The sequence below is a fragment of the Triturus cristatus genome, chromosome 11 (assembly GCF_964204655.1).
Source record: "Triturus cristatus chromosome 11, aTriCri1.1, whole genome shotgun sequence".
NCBI lineage: Eukaryota > Metazoa > Chordata > Amphibia > Caudata > Salamandridae > Triturus > Triturus cristatus.
Genome location: NC_140594.1, coordinates 970199947 through 970220104, shown reverse-complemented (window position 1 = coordinate 970220104; position 20158 = coordinate 970199947). Strand labels below are relative to the sequence as shown.

General features: G+C 41.5%; 1 protein-coding gene across 6 annotated transcripts in view; it reads left to right on the top strand.

The window, feature by feature from the left end:
• LOC146785762 (G2/mitotic-specific cyclin-B3-like) overlaps nt 1-20158 on the top strand; it is a 276524-nt gene that overhangs the window by 119751 nt on the left and 136615 nt on the right. For 4 of the 6 annotated variants that reach the window (XM_085635020.1, XM_085635022.1, XM_085635018.1 and 1 more), the window contains one exon: nt 17022-17114. The exons of the other annotated variants lie outside the window; for them this stretch is intronic. In XM_085635020.1, the coding sequence (XP_085491146.1) occupies nt 17022-17114 (93 nt within the window). The remainder of the gene's footprint in view (nt 1-17021; nt 17115-20158) is intronic. 6 annotated transcript variants of the gene reach the window in all.

Genomic DNA, 20158 nt, shown 5'->3' with positions numbered 1-20158 from the left:
CGAGATAGAGAGAGAGCGAGATAGAGAGAGAGCGAGATAGAGAGAGAGCGAGAGCGAGATAGAGAGAGAGCGAGAGCGAGATAGAGAGAGAGCGAGAGCGAGATAGAGAGAGAGCGAGAGCGAGATAGAGAGAGAGCGAGAGCGAGATAGAGAGAGAGCGAGAGCGAGATAGAGAGAGAGCGAGATAGAGAGAGAGCGAGAGCGAGATAGAGAGAGAGCGAGAGCGAGATAGAGCGAGAGCGAGATAGAGAGAGAGCGAGAGCGAGATAGAGAGAGAGCGAGAGCGAGATAGAGAGAGAGCGAGAGCGAGATAGAGAGAGAGCGAGATAGAGAGAGAGCGAGATAGAGAGAGAGCGAGATAGAGAGAGAGCGAGATAGAGAGAGAGCGAGATAGAGAGAGAGCGAGATAGAGAGAGAGCGAGATAGAGAGAGAGCGAGATAGAGAGAGAGCGAGATAGAGAGAGAGCGAGATAGAGAGAGAGCGAGAGATAGAGAGAGAGCGAGAGAGATAGAGAGAGAGCGAGAGAGATAGAGAGAGAGCGAGAGAGAGAGAGCGAGCGAGAGAGAGAGAGATAGAGAGAGAGAGATAGAGAGATAGAGAGAGAGAGATAGAGAGATAGAGAGAGAGAGATAGAGAGAGAGAGAGAGAGAGAGAGATAGAGAGAGAGCGAGAGAGAGAGAGGGAGATATGGAGCGAGATATGGAGCGAGATATGGAGCGAGATATGGAGCGAGATATGGAGCGAGATATGGAGCGAGATATGGAGCGAGATATGGAGCGAGATATGGAGCGAGATATGGAGCGAGATATGGAGCGAGATATGGAGATGAGTACAGTTAGGAAGGAACATCAAAAAATAGAGTCCATGAAATCTTTCCTTCAGGTTTCAGTAACCTTTTATTTTTTTATTTTTTCAAATTTGCTGATTCTTCAACGAGTTGCTTCAAGCGACAATACAAAATCGATTTGTAGATCACAGTTGCATTTTCTATAGATCAACAGCCTATCTGCCTAAATCAGAAATATTACATGAATTAATCTCGCACATTAGTTTCCCCAACTACTTCTTCTGGGTTTTGTCCTGACTCCTCGTGCCTATTCTTGCCACCCCTACATTTGCGCCTGCTACGCCTAGTTCTGGCACGGCCTTTCTTCCTCTCTTCATTTTCTGCAGCTCCTCGGAAAAAGAGAAGCATAATTTCTGTAGGATAAATATTTTAATCAGAAATGCAGAAAGAAAGGTGGAAAACTTAAAGGGGCAGATTATAGAATTGGAGAAAGAGATTAAGGATTTAAATGTACCTGAATTGGCTGATAAGAACTATGCTATATTAAAAGATGTAATTAACAGACATCAATTACAAATTAAAGATAAAAAACTTAGTAAAATCAAGAGAGATGAAAGGGACTACAGTCAAGGCAGGGTGTTTACTTTCGGAAAAGCCTTTGATGAGGCACCGAAAGGAGTATTAAAGACAGGAAGTATCCAAGAGGAATTAAACTCAGTGAATTATACAAGCTCAGATTTATCATCTAGAGAGGATTTAAGGGTAGCTAACCCTGTTGTAGTTCATACTAATATATGCTCCTCTTTTTCCGAGGAGCTTCAGAAAATGAAGAGAGGAAGAAGAAAGGCCATGCCAGATCTAGGCGTAGCAGGCGCAAATGTAGGGGTGGCAAGAATAGGCACGAGGAGTCAGGACACAACCCAGAAGAAGTAGTTGGGGAAACTAATGTGCGAGATGACCTTAAAGTGATTAATCTTTCTGATAGAGTATTAACTTGTTCTGAATTGGCGGTTTTGCAAAAAGGATTGACGTTTTGCCCTGATAATTCATGTAATATTACTGATTTAGGCAGATAGGCTGTTTACCTATAGAAAATGCAGCTGTGATCTACAAATCGATTTTGTATTGTCGATTGAAGCAACTCGTTGAAGAATCAGCAAATTTGAAAAAATAAAAGGTTTCTGAAACCTGAAGGAAAGATTTCATGGACTCTATTTTTTGATGTTCCTTCCTAACTGTACTCTTTTATTGATTGTGGTTTTGATGACCGTGAACCACAGGAAGTTGAGCATCTAACATTTTTCAATTGGGTGGTACTGTATGTGTTAGTTGCGCACATTGTGTTTCCTTACTGTCATTGTTCTCAGAGTCTAGAGATATATAGAGATAGAGATTTATAGATATAGAAATATATAGAGATCTATAGATAGATATAGAAATAGATATATTACCTACTGGCGGTCGCCAGTAGGTAGTTATAGTTAGGACCTATTTTCCATAGGCAATCCGTAACATTCTATTCCCAATAACTTTGGTGCCGGTTGACGAATCATTGCGAAATTTTCAAAACTTTTGGCCAGCTCTGGTCTGCTCGTATCCTGAAAGTCTCGGCGCGTTTCATCAAGCAGGGGCCGAGAAAAAAGGGGGGTCCCAAAACATGTTTTCCCCATGCAATTTTCCATAGGAACCTTTAGTCGCAGCTACAGCCCGACCTGCTGAACTGAATTACACCAAATTTGGCAAAAAAGGTAGCCCTTGGTTCAGAATCGTGCCTTTTGGTTAAATGGTGTAAATCCGTTCAGTAGTTCCTGAGAAAATCAAATGTATATCTGGGCGGAGCCTAGCCACACATCTCATCGTGAGATCTGATTGGCTGTCAGCACTTTATCCAAGAAGTGTTGGCAGCCATCTTGGGACCAATATACATGATAGCACCGCATTAAAAAGCATTGCAGTTAATAGAAGGTTTTAAGACTTTAGTTACATTATAAATCATTTGTTGATGGTACTATACTCATTTTAGGAATTGTGGTGTGTTCTAAGGTAATTGTACAATGTGAAAAAGCCTTCTGCTGGGATATCATGAATCATGTTTTAGAGAACTATTTTCTCATGCTTTTCCCACAGAGGTTTGGAAGGTTATCTATAAGCTAAACTGAGAGCATATTTTCTGTAAATTCACATTATATTTCTCAGTCATGTGAGAATGAAGTCTGACATTCTCAGTATAACATGTACATCCAACAAGTGCAGAGACTCAGTTGAGTCCTTTGTGTTATTCTGCAGCTTCCCAGAGTGTTCTAAAGAACAACTAGAGCGCTAACAGTCCTACTTATGACAAACGTATGGCACACCTGAAGCCATCTTGATTGGAATAAAGTGGCAACTCTTAAAACATTTAATTTAAAAAGAAACACAATGAGGGGGTTCATTTTGCCACAGAAAGTATGATTAGTGCTGCAGAAAGACAAATTAGGGCACATTTTGAGTGACTTCTCAAATCTTCTATTTCATTAAATAATTCTGACATGCAGACTGAAACATGCACTTTCAATATCAGCAGCAGACTTCCCTGGTGAGCAGTAGCTTTACTACAGTGATCTAATGAGCAACTAGAGTGCTAACATTCTGAATTGATGGCAAATGTGTGACACAACTGAATGCCTTCTTGATGGAATCAAAGTAAACAACTGAAAGTATTTCCTACTGAGGAGACTGTAGTAAATGAGGTAATTAGGAAACTTCATAACAAATAAGTCTCCCAAGATGGCCAACAGAGACAAAAAAGCCCAAATGCAGCACAAATATCACCCAGCTGTAGTCCACATGTAGCCCAAAGACAGAAGTGTGCAAAACACTTTTTATTTTTTGTGTTTTTGCAGTTTTATGTAGTACAGACTTGTCAGGTATTGGAGTGCTTTACATGAGCATTGGTTCCATCGCACAAGAACAAATTCATTTTGGTTGTAGACATGGGGAGATTAAGTGATTTGACCCGAATCACAGAATGTCGAGCTGAAGCAGAAACTCCAACCTGGTTTCCCAGTTGCAAAGTCTGCAGCTCTGGAAGTAACACCACATCCTCTCCCCTAAGTGCAACATTTAACCAAGTGGTCAACTGGATAAAAAAACCTAAAGATAACAAATAATTTAAAAGTGCTTTGTCGCTATTTGGAAACTCAGAAAATATGTACTCATTTTAGTTTTTTAGAACTCTAACCATAATTTTGATGCAAATAAGACCCTCTCATATATGTAATTTCTAAAGGAAATGCTCTAGGTATTACAGTTTTGATTACATCAAGAAGACGTCCGGCGTTCCACACTTTTGTAATAAATATAGAATGTTAGAAATCTAGTTGTTCATTACGATACTGATGAAAGGCAGAGGCCAGGGGCACGGACTCTGAAAATTGAAGGCAGGTAGGAGGGTGCAGAGGCAACAATTTGACCACACTGGGCAGGCAGGAAGGACTGTGGCAGCACAACAGACTATGGAGGGCAGTGGAAAGGGGGGCAGGGGCAACACACCAACAATAAAGGACTGGCAAGAGAGGTTGTGGCAATATAATAGACCATTGTGGGCAGAAGGTAGTACAACCATACATGCCAACAGACCCGATTCAGCGAGGAAACGTCCAATGTTTTTAAGCTCAAATGGGCTTAATTTGATCTGTCTCCTGTCTACAATCTCCTTTTTCAATGTAACTCAAAGGGGAAAATAAATACTCCAGTTTTTTTCCAAAATCTCCCTCTTACCAAGTTCAAAATGTTCGCAAGTATGGTACATTGGATCATGGAAGGCAGGAGGAATTTGGGTAGGGACATGGACTCGGATAACAGCGGACAGGAGGGACATGGAGAGGTGCACCAAACTGACCCTAGAGGGTAGGCATCCGGGTTTGCAGCAGCACCATACACCACACAGGGCATGCGGGACGGGAGTGCAGCACAACCATCCATAGAAAGCAATAGGGAGGGGACAGGACCATGCACATGGACAACAGAGAACAGAGGAGAAGAGGCAATGGTAGCTATCTGACCATAATGGACAGACAGGAGAGAAACCTGTAGCATAACAGACCATAAAGGGCAGGAGGGACAGATCAGGGGCATTACCATGGAACAGACAAGCCAGGAGGGAGGGAATAGGGGTCTGCACATGGAAACAGAGGGAAGGGGGCAGGGCAGGAGCAGCAAGATGACCATGGAGGCCAGGCAGGATGGGCACTGGAAGCAAGACACACCAGGGAGAGCAACAGTGAGACTATGATGGCATACACACAGACCATGGAGAGAAGGTGGGAGGGGGTCAGGGGCAGCTAGCTGACCACACAGGGAAGGTGGGAGGGTTAGTGGCAGCACAGTGGCTATGATGGGCAAGAAGGAGGGTGCAGGGGCATGCACAAAGTACCATGGATGATAGAAGGGAGGGTCAGGACCTGGGCACAGACAAGAGAGTTCGGGGGAAGGGGCCTCACAACACATCACGTGGGGCAGGTAGGAGGAGCAGTTGCAGCACAACAGACCAGGGAGGTCAGAAGGGTGTGGCAGTAAAATGGACCATGGAGGACTGGAGGAAGGGGATAGGGGCATGGCATGTGGACAGGCAGGGTGGAGGTGGCAGGGACAGGTTACAGTCATCTGACAATGCTAGGCAGGTGGGAGGGGAGTGGCAGCTCAACAGAACACTCAGAGTAGATAGGAGTGGCAGGTCCATGGAACATGGTGGGCAAAAAGGATGGAGCAGTGGCATGCACAAAGGCATCGGAGGGCAGGGGGAAGGAGAATAGGGGCATCAAGCTAAGCACAGAGGCTAAGCAGGAGGTCAATGATGGGGCATAGATTTGGGCAATGGAGGGCAGGAGTGGACTGGTACATCGTGCTAAATGGAGGGCAGTGGCAGCACATCAGACCATGCATGGCAGGAGGGAGGAGGCTAGTCCATGGATTTAGACAACAGAAGTTAGGGAGGAGGTGGATGGGGCAGCAAGCTAACTGTTCAGAGAAGGCGGGAAGGCCAGTGACAGAACAATGGCCACACAGGGCTGTAATAAGGGAGCAGGGACATAGACCTGGACGATGGATGGCTAGGAGGAGGGAAGGTAGGAGCAGCATGCTTGGGTGGGGACAGCACAATGCCAGGCCCTGCTTCCAACCATCCATTGTGATATGCATCTTACTTAACGTTAAAATAAAACCTAGAAATTTGCTGGGAAAAAAAAGATTACAGGGACGGCATAGTTAGACTCAGATTTCACTCATACACAACTAGTGAAATTCAGCACTTATAGTTACCTGAGCTAACTATAATTTATGCCCCTGCAATGTACTGCTAATGACCTCAGACATTACATCATTCATGACCTGGTCAGTTACATCACTCATGACATCACTCATGACATCACTCATGACATCACTCATGACATCTCAAATGAGCTGTGAATGGAATGGAACTATAATCGCTAGAACTTTATTTAGGGATAATGTGTGTATATTAACACCCCTTTTTTTCTTTTTCTTTCATGTAAGAACCATTATAATATGCAACATGCCCAGATTAATATGGCAGATAGCCTTTCACTTTAAAGTAATGTGTAGTCCATTGTTTATATTGATATTTGCAATTCTATGTATGTTTATTATGAACAAGTCACGTTGACGAACTTACAGGTATGGCGGTCACGGAGCAAGATACGCTGAAATTACATTGTGTGCACATTAACACTTGTTTTCTTTTCTTTATTGTATCAATTCCTGAATTTTCACATCGTGACCAGGCCAATATGGCCGCCAGCTTTCTGGATTAAAGTAATGCACTGCTGATGACGTCACATATTACATCACTCATGACATGGTCAGTGATATCACTGATCGCATCACTGATGACATCTCAAATGACATCACTGATGACATCATCTACGTTATAATCTGAAGCACCTCCTCACACCCTAAAATACAGACTACCATTCTCAAAACCATAGACACACCAATACTAGTACAGCTACAATATTCTGTGCACTATGCATACAGACCTCTAATCAGCTACATAGCTTTGATAGTCTTATAAATACCCAGTTAGTGCCTATGCAGTCTAGGAATCCATCTGTCTCTGCCATGCACTTCTCAATTCACCCATCCAGCACTATCTACGTATCCCATCACTCCATCACTACCTAAGCACTTATAAATGTACTATACACTCTGTTTGTAATACTGTAATTATTCTAGTTACTAGTCATGAACTTATGGAATGGCCTAGCTACTAAAACAAGTACATCTATAATATTTTGTGCACTATCCAAGCAGACCTCTAACTAGCTACATACTATTGATACACTCTTCTAAATACCCAGTTAGTACTCATGCAGTGTAGGAATCGTCCAGTCTGTCCCATGCACTTCTTTAATCACTTATCTACCACTATCTACTTATCCTATCTCTCCACCAATACGTAAGCACTTATAAATTAAGTGTTCACTCTGTTTGCAGCACTGTCATCATTCCAGTAACTAGTGGTATTCCTATAAAAATGACCTAGGCACCAACACAAGTACACGTAAAATACTCTGTGCATAATCCCTACAAATCTGTAAGCAGATACATACTATTGGTCCACTCCATTAAATACTGAAGTAGTAGGATACCTCCTGTCAGTCTCATGCAATTCTTCAATCACCCATCCAGCACTATGTTCTTATTGTATCAGTCTGCCAATACCTAAGCACTTATGGGGCAGATTTTGCAAGCACCCTGCGCCACCAGTACGTCACTTTTTGTAACGTCATGATGGTGCCAGGCACTCCTTCATATTTACAAGGAGAGGAAAAGCCACCCTGCGTGGTTTTTCCTCTCCTTGTAACTACGACCCCTTGATACACAGAACTTTGCGTTGAAGGGGCGTCCCATAGGTGTTGCTGTGGTTGCTCCGACGCAACACCCGTAGAACAAGACAATTCTTCAGATTTATGAGAAATCTTAAATCTGGAGATGTGTGAATGCTGAGCCATTCTAGAGTTGGTGTAGCAAGGCGCAACGAGGAGAATTTTTTTCATTTCTCCTCATTTTTTCCTTTCAATGCATGCTGCATTCCACAGCATAGATTGAAAGAGGAAAATGCCTTTACTGGTTGTTTTTGTGCAGGAAGGTGTCCCTTCCTGCACATGTTTTTGTGCAGGAAGGTGTCCCTTCCTGCACAAAAACAATCTCCACACGACAGACATTCTTGCACCATGGTGCAAGGGTGCCTGTGTCGCCGCATGGCTGCAGTTTGTGCAGCAGTGCAGAGGGAAGCACAGAGTTGCAACATATTCATGTACATATGTCACATCCCTGTGCTTCAGAAGTGCCACAGTGCAGTGCAGCTAAAGAGCTTGTAGTGTCACACTGCAGTACTTCCTTATAAATCTTCACCTATAAATTTACCATACACTACTAATGCATTCTTTCAGTCAATCCTGCTGTATACATATATTCAACAAAAACTTTCACACATTACCTTGCAATTATAGTTCTTTCTTTAACCAGATAAAGTAGTTCTGATAAGAACTTTTCTCTTTTTTCTTTTGTATTTTTTTTTTTTTTTTTTTAACAATTTTGTATTTTTTGGGTGTTTTTTCAAAAAATGAACAAAAAAAAGAACTAATAAATCAGGAAACATTTGGAATTACTTATCATTCCAAAAACAAAAAACAAAAAAATTAACCGATGGTTGCGTTGCGCAGCACAAACTGCATCTACCGACTGCTCACCGAAGCATATAAGTTTCTTACACTTCACGCAGTGTTGCTCGAGAAAGGTGAATTCTGGCCTAATGTCCATTGCAGGTGTTCCTGAGGATGCTCCAGATGTACTTGCCACAACAGGTGAGGGGTTCAAAGCAGCTCGCCTCATTTCCTCCCGAGCAAGATTGAGAGCATGTGTGGTCCAGAGATGCTTGTACACAGAAGCAGTGCCACAAGTTTTTTTTTTCACTGCCTCTTGACAGAACTCAGTCACAAATTTTGCACGTCACCTTTCTCACATTTACTTTCTTCTCTCCAGGTGGAAAAGTGAAGAATTTCCGCACAACAGATTCCGGCCTCTGTGGACATGGTGCCTCCTGCAAGAATTCTTCTTCAGAAGATACTTCCTCCTGCTGCTGTCCAGATGCCATTTTGTTTGACATTTTTTGAAAAACATAGATGCTCCAACAAAAATGATTAAAATGGGTGGGGTCCTTAAATAGTTACAGTGGGAAATGTTATGAACCTATAAAATCTTTTTTTTAATTTTTTTTTTTTAGGTCACATGGGATCCGTGCACTCTGCGCTCATGAAGCACGCACCCGACGCAACTTCGTGAAAATGTATTTTAAAATAATATAAGTTTATTATAAATAAAAATATATAATTTTTATGACTATCTTAGTCTCTTGCCCTAATATGTATTAAACCCACATACATATCATTTTAGAGCATAAAACAATTTTGCGGGAGTCGCGCGCCCCAGCACGTATGACATCACGCGGGACCCATCAATGCGTCAGCATTGCGTACCGTAATGCGCATGGGTCGCGAATGCGCGGGAGCAAGCGTCGTGGACTGGTCACATACCAATAGCGCACATCACATAATATTAAATGTATATGCTGTAACTGAAAAACACGCAGCCGTCGCACACCGTACGCGGATCCTTCGCGACGTTTCTAAAATGGCGGCTAGAATCCGCGCACCCACCGTGATGTGTACGCTTTGGGTGCACGACTCCCAAAAAAATTTGGAAAAAAGACAAATTAAAAAAGAAAATAATATAAATATATTACAATAAAAAATAAAACAAAACAATTAAACTATTTCAGTTTTAATTTTTTTAATTCTTTTTTACACTTTTCAGAATAATATATAATGTTGTTTAATAAAATATTTATAAAAAAAGTTCAACTGTAGAAAATCAGTACAAAAAAATAGGTATAACTATTACACTTAAAAATTAGCATTTAAAAAACCTTTGAAATTCACTGAAAAACCATAGGTTTCTGAGACGTTATAGTTAGAAATAAACATTTAAAAAACCTTAGAATTTCACAGAAAAAAACCATAGGTTTCAGGGGTGTTGTAGTTAGCTGCACATTTCACTCGTACAAAACAATAGAAATTACTCCGTTATAGTTCGTTCTGCTAACTATAACTCGCACGCAATGCACTGCTGATGATGTCACATATTACATCATTCATGACCTGGTCAGTGACATCACTGATTACATCATCCATGTGACAATCTGATACACCTCATCATACACTAGTATAACCTTTCATCACTCACTGTAAAATAGAGTAACATATTAGAAACCATGACACACCAATACCAGTTACTGCATACCCATTCACTAATTCCTAAGTCTACACACAACACTACCCATTCAACAACAGAATCACTTATACATGCACTCACTAATTAATAGAACACTATCAAATGCACTTATACACATATATAGACATTGACGCATCACCAGTCATCTTAGTTGGTTATGCAGTCATCCTAATCACTCATGAAAAAAATTAATCACACTTACATTTACTCACTTACACAATTATGCACACGACCTCATTTATTCAAACACATAGTAACTCATAGTTAATCTTAAAAAATCACCATTACAATTATACTCATTCATATAGTTACTCTCACAATCACTGACTCTTATATATACCTATTTATATACACCAACTCTCTCATACAATGCTTTTTATTTTTTTAACTTTGTTGAAGATGTACAACTAAAACATATATTCGCTCACCAACACACAAATAAATACACTCAGTCACTCAAACAACTGTTTCCACATGCACTCTTAAACCTATAAACCTAGTCAATCAACCATTCACACATCTATGCATAGTTACACCCCCCCCCATCCCACCACACACAAACTCAGTGTCCCATACAAATACTCACCCAACCAATCATTAACTAATATACACTCTCATGTAGTTAGTGACCAACTGATGCAGCATGTTATACAACAGAGACAGTGATGCACACATTCACAGAGTTTAGTTACTAATCCATGTATTAAGTGAGACACTTTTAATTACTTAAACAAACAGCTACTAAATCCTCCATCCAGACATTTATATATCCACTCAATCTTCAATACAGATTGGTATATATTTTTTTATTAATGCAAAATATATTTTCCATGTAAGGAGATGTGCATGGATAGGGAGAAATCCTCTTGAGTTCCAGGGGTATATTGTGGCAAATTTTAGATCTCCAAACCTGGTACACAGTGTTATTTAATGCTACACCTTGACCGTGGCAAGTACTTCTGTTACCCTGCTCCCATTATGGTTTTTTGTTTACAGACCCCCCATTCCATCTGAGGCAGCGGTTCATTTAATCTGTCTTTAGATTCTGGTCATAGCGCATTGGATAGAAGTCCAGCCATTCATTATGGGTTCGACAAATCGCGCTTAAGCAATATCAATCAGCCAGACTTATTCAGCGTGTTGCCCACTAACTCCGGTTTCAATGCATGCTTCTTGTGTTTCGAGCCCTGTATCTATATCCAACAGATAGGATGTACTCTCCGATCTGGATTGACATATTGGCACAAAGGCAGCGTTGACATCTACTACCCCCTGCAGTACATTTATGAACAATGAATTATTAGCATCATCTACTGTTCCCCCTCTCATAAAGACACTGGTAAATACACTTCATACTCTGGCCACACAGTACAGAATTCTTTCTATACTTATTTGTAATGTAGTAGGTCTTGAGGGGAAGATTATTAACTTGGACTGGAGGGCATTAGTCTCCAAGTTCTATATAATTGTACTGCAGGAAACTTGGCTTGCTACTGCATCACACTTCAGAGGGTTATGTCTGTTACTCCTGTCCCGCTATTCCTTCTTTTCGTGGCCGCACAAGTTAAATCTGGGCCATCTTCCTTTTTAGGGCTAATAATTCACATCACAAAGATGTTTTTTTTTTATTTGATACATTTTTACAATAACATTTTTATTAATGTTAGTTGCACACATCAGTTTAATTTTATATCTCACAAGCCTTGGTTCACTACTGATGGCTTGGTTGACCTACTTGTGACACTAAGGGGAGCAAACCATGTGATCCCATCTTTTATAGGGGGTTGAAAAGCCTCTCTTATAGACGATGTTTGTAAGCCCTAATCTTATATCCTGGTTCTCTAAAGGAGAGACCATAACGCCTTTTGTGCTTCCATGCTTTTACTGATTAAGGGACTTGCATGTAACAGCAATTTAGTATCCACTACTAAACACTCTTCCGAAGGTTTAAGATTAATTTGGTGCTTGAAAAAACCCATAGATAAATTATCAGCCTTATTTAAGTCACACTTTGATGTATGTCCCAATTATCTAGTTGAGAGCGAACAAAAGTTGATTGCCTTGTATTACAATGGGTCAATACACACTAGGTGCACGGCCCAGGGTAAGGAGTGAAATCCCCATGGCACGCAGTAAGTATAAAATCGCACTCTCAAATAGGAAGAGGGAAGTATATAAACCTGATTAGGAGCTGCTGGGATATGCAGCCCTGGGAAAGGATAGCAAATCCTTTTGGGACTTAGTAAAACAAATTAGAACAAGAAATTCCCCTACTAACCCTCTCCTGCAAAATAAAATCTTGGGCACAGACTGGGCCAATCAATCACTCATTTTGTTTCTATTCATTATATTGGGGACACCCCAATTATGTCAGCCGCTCTGTACAATAGATTGCAATACTCTTCTCCCCATTTTACTAACTTTGCAGGAAGTGGAATTGGCCATTCAACATAGCAAGGGTTTGAAAGCGCCAGGCCCAGATGGGGTATCTATGGATCTGTTGACCTAAGTGCCTGAGATATGGGGCCTCCTTATTACTAACGCATTTAATTTTATCTTTATCAGTTAATATCCCCCCCCTTCCTGGACTACAGCAACGATTGTGCAGATATTCAAAAAGTGGGACCATATGTACCCTAAATATTATCATCCTATTTCACTTCTCGATGGCACTATTGAAATCATCGGAAGAGTAATGTACAACCGTTTGGTCAAATGGGCAGCTGACAAGGACATTCTCTAACCTCTTCAATTTGTTTCTCTCCCAAAATTAGGCCCTAATGAACAGTGCCTGAACCTGGCTTTGACAATTTCCAAATATACTAATGCTAGGCGCACCCCTATTTTCCTAGCTTTTATGGATTTGTCCACTGCTTTTAATTCAGTGAACAGAACCAAACTTTGGCTGATGTTGCTGGATCTATGAATGGACCCTCCTTTGGTACATTTTCTGCACTCACTACACACAGATCTCTCATCTAGAATCCATTCAAATTCTTATTGCAAGCTCTCTTATGATTTTTCCTTAAAGAGAGGAGTGCGGCAGGGGTGAGTATTGATTCCCTTACTATTTATTTCATATACAAATAGTTTAACAGCCCACTTATCTTCCCGTTCAGATATACCTAGAATAGCAGGCACCCCAATTCCTGTTTACTTTATGTTGATGACAGGGTATTACTAGCCCTCACTCCAAATTACTGATAGATCAGGAGGAGTGTTTTGCTTCTTTTATGCAAAACTTGAATTTAAAAAGCAATAACAAGTCACACATTGTCTTGTGACCTGGACAAATTGAGACTAAATAAAATCTGTATTAATGGGCAAGAATTGAAGAGTGTTGATAACTTTTGTAATCTAGGGTTAACCATCAGTTCATCAGGGTCGTAGAATCCCCATCTTGCTCGGGCTATCATCAAACTTAGTAAAACTGTTAGAACAGTCTGTAAACTCATTAGAACTTAGGGGGACTGTTCTACCACCATTGAACGTATATGACTCGCAGTGTATCAGTGCAGCTACCAATAGAACAGGAATTTGATGTTCTAACAAATGGTGTTCCTTACAGGCTGAGGAAAATTGTTTTCTGCAGTGGTTGCTTAGCTTACCACCATTTACCTCTATTCCTATTACCCACTTCGAGTTGAACCAGGGATTTATACCGGACAAGGTACATCTGGCACCACTTCTATTATGGAATAGCATGCGGGTGAACTCCGCAGCTGAACTATATAGGGATAGCCTACTCGACTGTCTAACGCTGGACACGGCCTATTCTATATCATGGTTAAGCTATATACGGGACACTTTAGGAACCTATCCTCTTGGTTCATTGAACCAAGTTGTATTTCCTAAAGCACTAAGGTGGAGGTGAACTCCTTATTTAAGGAGCTTTGTGCAGACACAAGAATGCAAAAATGAGTTATAAACCATCCATCTCGAATGACTGTAGTCTCTAATTTACAGGTGAACCCATTATGATTTATCTTTAGAACAAACAAGATGGGAATGTTCACTTTTTCGTTTTAGAGCAGGGTCAATGCATTGGTCCTTATTTTTTTTTTTAAATGCTAGACTCTGAGGGAATCTAGGGGGCAGATTTACAATTAAAGTGGCTCAGTGCATTCCACAAGCCATTTGGCTGCACTGTACTGAGTCACTTTCAAAACACAGGGATGCAACATATTTACAACAATATGTCGCACCTCTGTGCTTCTCCCTGCGCTAGTGCACAAACTGTTGCTATGTGCCAGCACAGGCAGCCTTGCACCATGGTGCAAGGATGCCTGTGTCATAGGGAGATTGTTTTTGTGCAAGAAGGGGCACCTTTTTGCACTAAAACAATCACTACCGGCCTTTTCCTCTTTCAATGTGTGCTGTAGAATGCAGCACGCATTGAAAGAGGAAAAAAGAGGAGAAATGAAAGCATTTCTCCTCGTTGGGCCCATCTATGCCTCCCCTGGGGAGGCGTAGTATTCACACGCATTTCCAGATTAACGATTCCTCATAAATCTGGTAATGTCTTGTTCCATGGGTGTTGTGTGGGAACACCCACAGCAACACCCATGGAACGCCCCTTTCACGCAAAGTGCTGCGTGTAAAGTGGCAATATTTACAAAGACAGGAAAAGTCGCGCAGGGTGGCTTTTCCTGTCCTTGTAAATATGGAGCAGTGAGAAACACCACCAGTATGTACAAATATTTTTGGTAGCGTCTCATGACTGCCTCACAACCAATGTTGCTCGGCAGAGACTACAATCACAGTAAGGACGGCCAGGGAAGGCACCTCACCTGATGACTGGGTAAGCCTAATTTTGGTTGGGGATTTTGAATGACTGCCTGGTCGTGATTGATCTTTTAGCGTACACTGCATCAGGTCGCTAGTTAAATCCCCTCATTCTGGGTGCATTGTGTGTAAACGCAAAGACTGCTTTGGTTTATCATAAGTATTGAGGTGATCGATGGCACAGATTGATAAATGGCACGTTCATCTGAAGTATAACCCTGATGTTTTTAATTACCCTACAGGTTCACTGACAGGGGATCCATTTTCGGTTTCACGATGGACCACTTTGGTTTTCTATCCCTACACTTGACCACACGCTTTTTTGAGCAGTAGCATTTTTATTCACAATTCCTGAAGAATGCCAATACACCCCTGCTGAGGGTAAAATAGGTGAAACATCTTAACCTTCTGTTGTGACACAATGAAGCAGGAATAATTATACCCTGCTGTGTCCACTTGTTTTTACCATGACCCAAGTGAGCACTAATAAAGTTGCTTGCACATCCTGTAGTCAATTTGAATCGCCATCATTTGCACGCTCTGCATATCTCACCACTCTTTAGCTCACCATAGGTACTTACCATTTCTCTGTAAAATATCTGCTGAGCTCATCCTTCACAATGAGGGAGTCCTAGCTTCCATTGTGATCAGCTGTCATGGTGCAAGGAGATTCCTGATGATGAAGCATGCCACCTTTGGTGGATGTGGAAAATCGTTCTTCAAAACTAATATTCCCCTTTATCTGGGTTGTGTTCCCTTGTTTCTTTCTCTGTTTTTGTTTGATGCTTAAAGAACCCGATGTTTAGTTCGTGAAAAGCTCTTCAGAGACTACCTGCTGCCCTCTCACGTGACTCTGATAGTCAATAGAAGGGTGCCTGAGACACCTTCAGAATAACTTTGAAGAGTAAAAGTGCAAAGATCAGGGGACCGTATCTTGATGCCATTTTCTGCACAGAGCTGCCGTGCAAGAGGTCAGTGCATTTCTTTTTGTCGTCTTGAATGCATACATGAAAATATCTCACAAGTTCATGTTTTACTGACAGCAGAGCTCCGAAACACAGGCAATTTTTGCCATGTTTCTCCAAGCTTTACTATGCAGAAAATACTGGGACCCCCTTTATACGAGATAATTTTCCAATAGGTCAGGGAGAAAAGGGGAAAATGAAGCCAATCTACCTAATAATACTCCCTCTTGACCTAAACAACAGTTATTTATATATAAACTAGCACACAAAGCACAAAAGTGTATTCTTAATATTTTTTTTATTTTTCGTATTTTTATATTTTCATTTTTTCTGTATAAAAATATAATCAATTTTGAACAGATAAATCAATTTTTCATAAATGAACGTTTTCACTTATACTTTACACATTGTTCATGTCAGTTCGATAAGACAAAGATATTCTTTTGATTCATGACAAAAAAAGGAAAACAAAACCCAGGGAGAAAGAACACTGCACATACAAACTCTTCATTCATACAGACACATATCAGACATTCCATACACATATATCTCAGTAGCTTTACCACTTAACACATAATGAGTGGTAAGGTAGTCCTAATAGCCCCCAAAAAAAGGAGCTGCTACAAAAATTATTTGTAGGATCTACAAGAAGGCTGCCTTGCTCTCGGAATAGGGGTGGAGTGGTTTGCCTACTCCAACTGCGCAATAACTGCTTGGACGGCCCTCTGGAGCCGGCCAAACAGTCATGCACACGTTCTCCATAAAGGCTGCATTACAACCTGTGTAAAGAACCTGCTCAGGCCCCCAGTCCCCGTCTGAGCGCCGAACCACTGCCAGCAAAGTCCTGATGCGGAGGGGAGACACAGTTTAGACTGCAGTTTAAGATGTATTAAAAACAATATTCATTGCTTTATTTGCAAGGATCCACGCAATCTAACAGGAAGTTCATGAAACATGGTTTTGCTTTCCACACTTGTTTATAATATGCTACGTCAAATAGTGACTATGCCTCCTATAAAGAATGATTTATAGCACCAGTTTCTGTCCTGCTGTATAAGGAAGAAGTGAGAGCCCAGGAATGTTTTATATGACCGTGCACAGCATAATATATATGTTTTTTTTCTCTGCTTAGATTATTGAAGACATTGATGAGCAGCAAAAATGGAACTCATTTGCAGTCCCAATGTATGCAAAGGCCATTTTTGATAACTTGAAGCAAAGAGAGGTACTGCTGAATCACTCTGTTCTTAGAACAGGAGAAATGTTTTTGTTTTTTCTGTGCCTGCTGTACAAACTGATAATATATCAAAGGATGTGTAAAGTATTGGTGAATGTAAAAGTAATGGGAACTTTTTTTTTTGCAAATTTGACAAATGCACGATTTATGTTGTAAGCTTCAAGTTGAGTGTTTTGCTTGATAATTAAGCTTTGTCAAAGCCGGTAGGTCTTGCCGTTGCATTGAGATTGCTCAGCTAATGGCTTTGCTAGTGCTCGTTCGTAACGCATTGTTCAAAAAGGTAAAAGCAAAGAATTACTGGGAGAAAAGCAAAGTCCTATCCTAAGGTATCTCCAAACAGAACATTGAATTACGTAGCTTCAATCCTTACAAACGGAATGACCGACTTTTCGAAGTTTACACCGAAAAACAGATTTATTGCCCAAGATCGATGATAGGCTACACAGAGTACTTAAAAGAACAGTCTGAAGAAGTGCCGGATAATAAAGGAAAACGCACACCATTTATTTTCCACAAAACTCTCAACTGTAACAAATGGCAACGGCCATTGGATCTCTACAGCAACACAGGAGGCCTATTTAAGTGCTCCAGGAAGAGGGTCTGCTCCTATCCAGTCAATGTAAATATACTTGCCTCGCATATAGGCTGCATGAGTGCAACATCTCACTCCTCCCTCAGGGCCGTAAATGCTGGTTTTGTGTGGCAAAGCCTGGGGTTTCATGCAACATGTGGCAGGCGGCAGTTCTATGGAAACCAGCCTGGGCTATTTATTCAAAACTGGAACACTACACTACACTTTTATGGGCCACCTGAGAAGGAGAGGGAGCAACGTGGAGAGCGCTGGGATGTGAGGGGGGGAACACCAGCACATGGGGAGAAGAGCAAGAAAATGTGCACTCCCATTGAGTGCTCAGAGAAAAGAAGTTATTTGATTTGAGCCATAAAGATCCAAGTCTTCTAATCAAATCTAATCAAAATGATGGTAAAGAAGCTCAGCTGTAGGGTATAGGCAAACAGAAAAAGAGGATGAAAAGTCTTAAGAAGTAAGCAAATGAGTGACAGGAAAGACAACCAATGGGAAGCAATCCCCATTGTCTAAGTAATGGTATTTTTCTCAATAAGTCTTCTAAAATCGACAGCTAAAAATCTCTTGGAGACACCTAAAAAAAGCTCGAGTTACATTTTTCTTCAAATTCGTAGTTGTAATTTTATTCTTCGATCTTGCAAGCCATGATTTAAATGGAATATTTTCCCACATCAATTTAAATTAAAATGTTTGCTTACCACAGATTTGCTAACTGCCATAATTCAGAAGCCTGACGCCCCCATCCAATGAATTCAATGTGCCTGCTGTCCACTGTTAGAACAAATGTCACTGCATGGTGAAAGAGCTATCTTTCTGGCCCGCCTTGTTTTTTCGTCCTGCCAGAGGCTATTCAAATCTGCGTCCACTGCATGTATACTATAATTCTGCTAACATTCAATAGTAGAGACCATGACTCGCATGTTCAGAGGTTACATCTAAAGCTAATGCCCCCCCCCCCTTAGTTAAGCTTGTGAACTTCCCCTTATTCCTGACTGTGAAGAGAATTGAGGCTTAGTGTATATTTTGAAGTCATGGACACAGTGCCGTACCTATTCCAAAGACTGTGGATGCACGACCAGCACGACCAGCACCTCGACAGCAGTCACTCCAGTTCCCTTACTTTCTTACTCTCCCTTTCCCCTACATGTACTGATGTGTGCGGCATGTTAAACGTGCTGTTGCCGGGAGATGATGTGATGAGCGAATGTGTGCTATGAAGGCTACTAAAAGCTTCCCAAAAAGTGTTTCTCCTTGGGTTCGACTTCATCATCTTTTGTGAATGAGACTACCTGCATGCTACCTATGGTCCTCGGAACTCTGCTCCAGAAACTCTTTAGACCTACATCCATTCCCTGCTAAGTCCTTCTCCACTGCAAGAGTATCTGAGCTCCCCACTTTAATGTCTAGCAACCAGGAATCTTGGTTTAGAATGCATGTGTGCAGTCTACATTCTAGAAACTATTTGGTGTGAATCATCTCCCCTTACTCTGTTAGACCTGGCATCCTTGGTGTGATTTCCCCTCTTTTTGTCTCTGCCTCACAATTTTTATTGTATGCTGGACTTCAGTTTTGCTGGTTTACGTACTGTGAGCACTTTGCCACTGCGGATTAGTGCTAAAGTGCAAGTGCTCCCTGTGTAAATTATGATTCTGGTTGGTTATCCATGATTGGTATATTTGATTTACTCGTAAGTCCCTAGTAAAGTGCACTGTGTAGAGCTTGCCTCCTGTTACGAAGTTTCAGGGACACAAAGACTTCACCTGCAGCATCCTTTAACTCCACTGCTGGAAGTTCTGACCTGCCATGTGGTGCCAATTCCGGTTTTGGGCCCTTGAAGTTTGGTCCTGCTGCAAAAAGCATCAATAAACAATCAAAATCGATGCATCGCCCTTCCAGCGCCTGTTCTTCCAACGCAACACCACTGTGTGGGAGAAATTTCCATGCACCACCGCCGTGCAGCTAAAATAAATTGTTCAGCACCTGCTAGGAGCCAAAAAAACTGCCACTGTCTTGCACCGGTCTCCAAAGGTGAGACCACACACTGACTGACACAGGCCCTGCTCTGTGGCTGGAAGAATCTACGCTGCATTAAACTGAGGCTGAAGAAATTGATGCAGTGCCTTTTTGCCACTGCCGCACTGACCTCCAGGGCTTCCAGATTTCCACGCATCACACCTGTGTGGCAAGTTTTACTGACACAGCACCCACAGACCAGTACCATCTTGGAATCAATGCCTCACTGCCCCCTACAGTCCGTATCCAATGCAATACTTCTCCTGCGTGCAGCAAAACTGATGCATCACCTCCCGTGGAATCATGAACCAATGCATCGCTGTGTTTTCTGTTGCTTCCCTGCTCCGCAGGTGTTTTTCCTTGTAAAGTTTAACACATTTGAAGGTACATTGTGTAAAATCACTGCACCCATAGTTTCCCATTGACAGAATTG